Below are 5,626 nucleotides of genomic sequence, written 5' to 3'. Positions count from 1 at the left end.
CTTCACAATTGTGCTTCAAATTATTCAGATCTATCAATGTGACGACTAAAGTTTTAAGGGAACCGCCGACCAATTGTTCAGTGCCGCCAAAAAATCCACCAACCCTAAAACAAAAATAAAAATTTATTTCAATGTAATTTATTTCAAAATTTTCAATAAACTTTAAATATTTGTCAAAACTTTTAATATTACCTATAAACCGGGCCCTCATCACTTTCTGCCAATTTCATTAAAACGGTTCGTAATTGATGTTCTGCAGACATTAAAGCCATTCCCATCAAATCTTTTTTCACACTCATCCTATAACCACTCTGTAAAGAATCCAGAGGCCAAAAGCAAAAGCCATAAATACCGACTGTGAAATCATTCATTTGGAACTTACCAACTCACAATTGTCCAAATACTGGCCACAACAGGTGTTGGCCAAAACTACTAAAATGGTTAGAGTTAATGGCGCAAACATTTTCCTCCGAGCTACGAGTATTACACACAGATTTTTGCGTAGTTGTCACAGTTGTTGAATATTTGAATATCCAAAGAATACTAAATGACCATATCGTTGTAATTTTTGGAGAATACAAAATGTGGTCAAATTAAGAATGGATTTCATTTAAACGATGAATAATAACCGCCATTGTCATCTGCCATTGTAAGTGGTAACAAAAATTTATTTGGACAATAGAAGACAAAGAAAAACAAAACCGTTTTATACAGCTGATTATAGCCGACACCACTCTATGGTACTGAATACGAGGGAAGTAGGTTAAATTGCAGAGGATGACACCACACTGAAAAAAAATGTTGTCGTGTGGCAAAAGACTTCATGTCCTTAAATTACGAGTGCGAATTTTACTGAGCATGGAAGACGTATTTCTCTAATATCATTTTTTTCCCTGTCCAAAAGTCGATAAACTTTTCAATGAACTCGTTTTGTACTTATAATTATATGATTCGACTTTAAAATGGGTATCTTAACATAAAGGAAAATTTTGTTTGACCAAGTCAACTTGACTTTAATAATTCAGAAAAATTCTTTAAAATTATTGAAATAGTATTTAAATTTGTTGATGTTTTGCATCTTAACTACAATGGAAAAAACCCTTCAAAATTAGAACATGTTTTTCAAAACTGTATTTTAAGACGTTTTTTACTTGAAACACATCATAAATTCTACTTAAAGTCGAGTTGTCGTTAATACGTTTTTATAGGGAAAAAAGCTTAAAGGTTAATTAAATTAAATTTTGTTGTTCGTCTGTCTGTCTGTTATAATTTCGCTACATCCTTCAGTAATGGCAATCGTGCTAAAAATTGGCACAGATTTGTTATCTGTCGACAAGCAAGCACGGTTGCCACTCGATCCAAAAATAATCTGCAAATAATTTGACGACAATTTTACAAAAAAAAAAAAACTACCAAATAAAAAATAATAATTTGCAGTTTTAACTTTCTATAGAAAATTTTGTCAAAATTTTATTTCTATAGGAAATTTTGCCAACATTTTATTTCGATAGAAAATTTTGTCAAAATTTCTATAGAAATTTTCTATAGACAATTTTGTCAAATTTAGAAAATGTTGGCAAATATTATTCCTATAGAAAATGTTGGCAAAATTTTATTTCTAGCGAAAATTTTGTCAAAATTTTATTCCTATAGAAAATTTTGCCAAAACTATATATAGATTATTTTGTCAAAACTTTTGTTCTACAGAAAATTTTGTCAAAAATGTATTCCTATCGAAAATTTAGTCAAAATTTTAGTTCTATAGAAGATTTTATCAAAATTTTAATACTATAGAAACCTTTGTCACAATGTTATTTCTATAGAAAATTTTGTCAATTGTATTCCTATAGAAAATTGTGGCAACATTTTATTTCTATAAAAAATTTGTTAATATTTTATTTCAGTAGAAAATTTTGTCAAAATTTTATTTCTATAGAAAATGTTGTCAATATTTTATTTCAGTAGAAAATTTTGTCAAAATTTTATTCCTATAGAAAATTTTGTCAAAATTTTATTTCTATAGAAAATTTTGTCAAAATTTTAGTTCTATAGAAAATTTTGTCAAAATTTTATTTCTATAGAAAATTTTGTCAAAATTTTATTTCTATAGACAATTTTGTCAAAATTTTATTTCTATAGAAAATTTTGTCAAAACTTTATTTCTAAAGAAAATTTTGTCAAAATTTTATTTCTATGGAAAATTTTGTCAACATTTTATTTCTATGAACAATTTTGCCAAAATTTTATTTCTATAGAAAAATTTGTCAAATTTTTATACCCTGCGTCACACTGTGGAACAGGGTATTATAAGTTAGTGCATATGTTTGTACCACCCAGAAGGAGACGAGATAGACACATGGTGTCTTTGGCAATAATGCTCAGGGTGGGTCCCTGAGTCGATATAACCATGTCCGTCCGTCCATCCGTCTGTTTGTGAACACATTTTTGTGATCAAAGTCTAGGTCGCAATTTAAGTCCAATCGCCTTCAAATTTGGCACATGTTCCTAATTTGGGTCAGAATAGAGCCCTATTGATTTTGGTGCAGATTTAGATATAGCTCCCATATATATGTTTTTCTGATTTCGACAAAAATGGTCAAAATACCAACAATTTCCTTGTAAAATCGCCACTGTTTAGTCGCAAAGTTGTAAAAATGACTCTAATTTTCCTAAACTTCTAATACATATATATCGAGCGATAAATCATAAATAAACTTTTGCGAAGTTTCCTTAAAATTGCTTCAGATTTAAATGTTTCCCATATTTTTTACTAACATTGTGTTCCACCCTAGGGCATTAGCCGACTTAAATTTTGAGTCTATAGATTTTGTAGAAGTCTATCAAATTCTGTCCAGATCGAGTGATATTTAAATGTGTGTATTTGGGACAAACCTTTATATATAGCCCCCAACAGATTTGACGGATGTGATATGGTATCGAAAATTTAGATCTACAAAGTGGTGCAGGGTATAATATAGTCGGCCGCGCCCGACTTTAGACTTTCCGTACTTGTTATTTCTAAATTTTGTCAATATTCTATTCCTATAGAAAATATTGTAAAAGTTTTATTCTTATAGAAAATTTGGTCAAATCTTTATGCCTATGAAAAATTTTGTCAAAATTTTATTCTTATAGAAAATTTATTCAACACATTATTCCTACAGAATTTTTTTGAAAATTGTATTGCTATAGAAAATTTTGTCACAATTTTATTCCTATAGAAAATTTAGTCAAAATGTTATTTGTTTTTTTCTCCTTCGTTTTGTTTTGTTATTGTTGGTTTTGTTCTTTAAGCATTGTTGTTGTTTTTTGATTTCAGCTTTAAACCATGCATTGACTAAAATACACGTGTAGCTTAAACAACAGAGGAAAAGAATGTTTGTCAAATTTATTTGGGCAAAGCCCTATAGACTGCAAAATGGTTGGATGGACGCACGTTTCGGAATTACCACATATATTTTGCAAAATCTACGAAAACATAAATAATCCTACCAATCGACCAAACCGTAAAAAAAAATCTACCACTTTTGGTAGAATTATACCAACTTTGACAACCGTGCAAGCAAGTCCATATAAACGAACCCCCCGATTTTGGATCTTGATCATCTAGACACCGCAATGTGTATGCGATGTGGCTGATATTGAAAACCTAGAGGTGCTTTAGACCCACAAATAGATGTGAATCAGTCCATTGGTTGGCATTTACCCATATAGACCGATCTTCCGATTTGATGTCTTTGCAGTTTAGACACCGCAATATCTGCCATTTTTTTTTTGAAATGGGTATTTTAGGTCCATAAATAGGTGTATAGGTTAACGTCTTGGTATAGACCCAATATAGACCGATATCCCGATTTGACTTCTTGGGCTTCTAAGGACTAAGGTTCTCAGTACTTATCCAAGACCAAACATTTAATGAAATATTTTCTTTAGACTTATTGGCAAAAAGACGAATTTTTCTATAACATAAAACGCTTACCATTGGAATGTTCTCATGGAACATGATCAAATTCAAAAACATTGTTTTTCATTTATTCAAAATTATCTTAAACATTTTCATTTTTCCTTAATTTTATTCATGATAACTTACAATTCTATCCTTCTCATTTGGACACTTGAATTCAACTTTCGTATTTCCGGTCCAGGATTGCTTTAGGATTTCCACATTGCATGTTTTCAATTTTGCTTCATCAATAATCAGATCACAACGAATTTTATATAAAAGTCCAGCGACAACTTGTTTGGAGGCTTCGTGAATGAATCCAGATCTATAAGATAAATCATAAATAAATTAACTAAAAAAATATCGTATTTTTCTCCCCAGACGAAATTTCAGATCAGAGAGATATAATTAAATTCCTTAAGCAAAAAAAAAAAAAATAATACACACAAAGAAGGAATATGATCACCCCAAACATGTTTCACGAGCACCATATTATTTTTTGCGGGGAACATATAACATGTTAGTCGCGACCATGTTATGTTTGACGAGAAAATAATATTTTTATGCCAAAAATGTTAGTGTTTCCTGTAGAAAAGTACCATGGTGCTCTTGAAACATGTTTGGTGTGATTATATTCCTTCTCTGGGTGTAGGAAACTATGGTTACGTTCGTGCTCAACGAATTTCGTTTGACCTTAAAGAAATATTAGGAAATATTATATTAAGGATATTTCCTAAGTCGTTAAGGAGAATTGAATTTATTTTCCCTCCTTTTGTGTGCAACACAAACACATACTCACACTTGTACACTTACCTATAATGAGGACCTTCTAGGGAATCCAAGTGCATTAAAGTTTCATCGAGGATTCGTTTTGCTTCCGGTTTATCCATAGGTTCAGCACAACCAGGACACTTTTCTGAGGCAATGGCTCCCACAATAAAAGCCAACACGGCGAAGAGAATATAAAATTTCATATTTGCTATGATTCTTCTTTGGTAAAACTTCAAACAAGACTAACATTTTAAAACATTGCATTATAAACTTTATAGGAAATTTTCATTCCTATATGAAGAAAGATAAGATATTACAAGATATCATAAAACATTTCAAGTGATTCTTAATTGGAATGCATCATTTCAAAAACTCTAAGGTGGGAATTCGTTCATATCTTCATTAAATGTTTGCCATGTAGAAATATGGAACAGTTCCAACACAGTGATCAATTGATACTTAGTTCTTGTGAAAGAATCATCAGATCAATAGATAATTTCATAGTAAACAAATTGCAATTGGATAAGAATCCAAGTATCGAAGTGGCACAGTGGTTCTATATTTTAGTATATGTGAAATTTTAGCATACAATAACCAAATTGATTAGTTGCATATTTGACAACTTCCTAAAAATAATAATTGGTCTACACGTACAGAAAAAACATGTTGCCGCATCTATTTAATGCTTAGCTAGAGTATGTAATTGTCGCGAAAACCATGTATTTTGTCTTTGTAAAAATAATTTTTGAGCGGAGAAAAATATATGTTGGAAATAAGCATTTAAATGGTGCTCAAATACCGCAAACATGTTATATTATTTAAATGATAGAATTTGAGACCATTACATGGTCGGGAATATCATGTAACTGACCATTCAATTTTTTTACTTTTTTGCAGAGAAAAAAGTATTTT

The 5,626-nt window shown here is 30.4% G+C and overlaps 1 protein-coding gene across 1 annotated transcript; it reads right to left on the bottom strand.

The window, feature by feature from the left end:
• Window positions 1-3,987: 3,987 nt before the first annotated feature.
• On the bottom strand, window positions 3,988-4,955 carry LOC142219429 (cathepsin F-like). The gene is made up of 2 exons (XM_075288418.1): window positions 4,757-4,955; window positions 3,988-4,268 (listed from the first exon to the last, which is right to left on the bottom strand). The coding sequence occupies exons 1-2, from the start codon at window positions 4,915-4,917 to the stop codon at window positions 4,073-4,075; spliced, it is 357 nt and encodes a 118-aa protein (XP_075144533.1). The 5' UTR covers window positions 4,918-4,955; the 3' UTR covers window positions 3,988-4,072.
• Window positions 4,956-5,626: the final 671 nt, after the last annotated feature.

The sequence above is a fragment of the Haematobia irritans genome, chromosome 1 (genome assembly GCF_050003625.1).
Source record: "Haematobia irritans isolate KBUSLIRL chromosome 1, ASM5000362v1, whole genome shotgun sequence".
NCBI classification, from domain to species: Eukaryota; Metazoa; Arthropoda; class Insecta; order Diptera; family Muscidae; genus Haematobia; species Haematobia irritans.
This window is presented reverse-complemented; position numbering and strand designations above follow the sequence as displayed.

What these genes read in the sequence shown, in the direction of transcription:
- LOC142219429 (XM_075288418.1), bottom strand. Translation starts at nt 4,917, where the DNA reads ATGAAATTTTATATTCTCTTCGCCGTGTTGGCTTTTATTGTGGGAGCC. An exon ending in CTAGAAGGTCCTCATTATAG is followed by an intron (nt 4,269 to 4,756) that starts GTAAGTGTACAA and finishes TTTATCTTATAG; the next exon opens with ATCTGGATTCATTCACGAAG.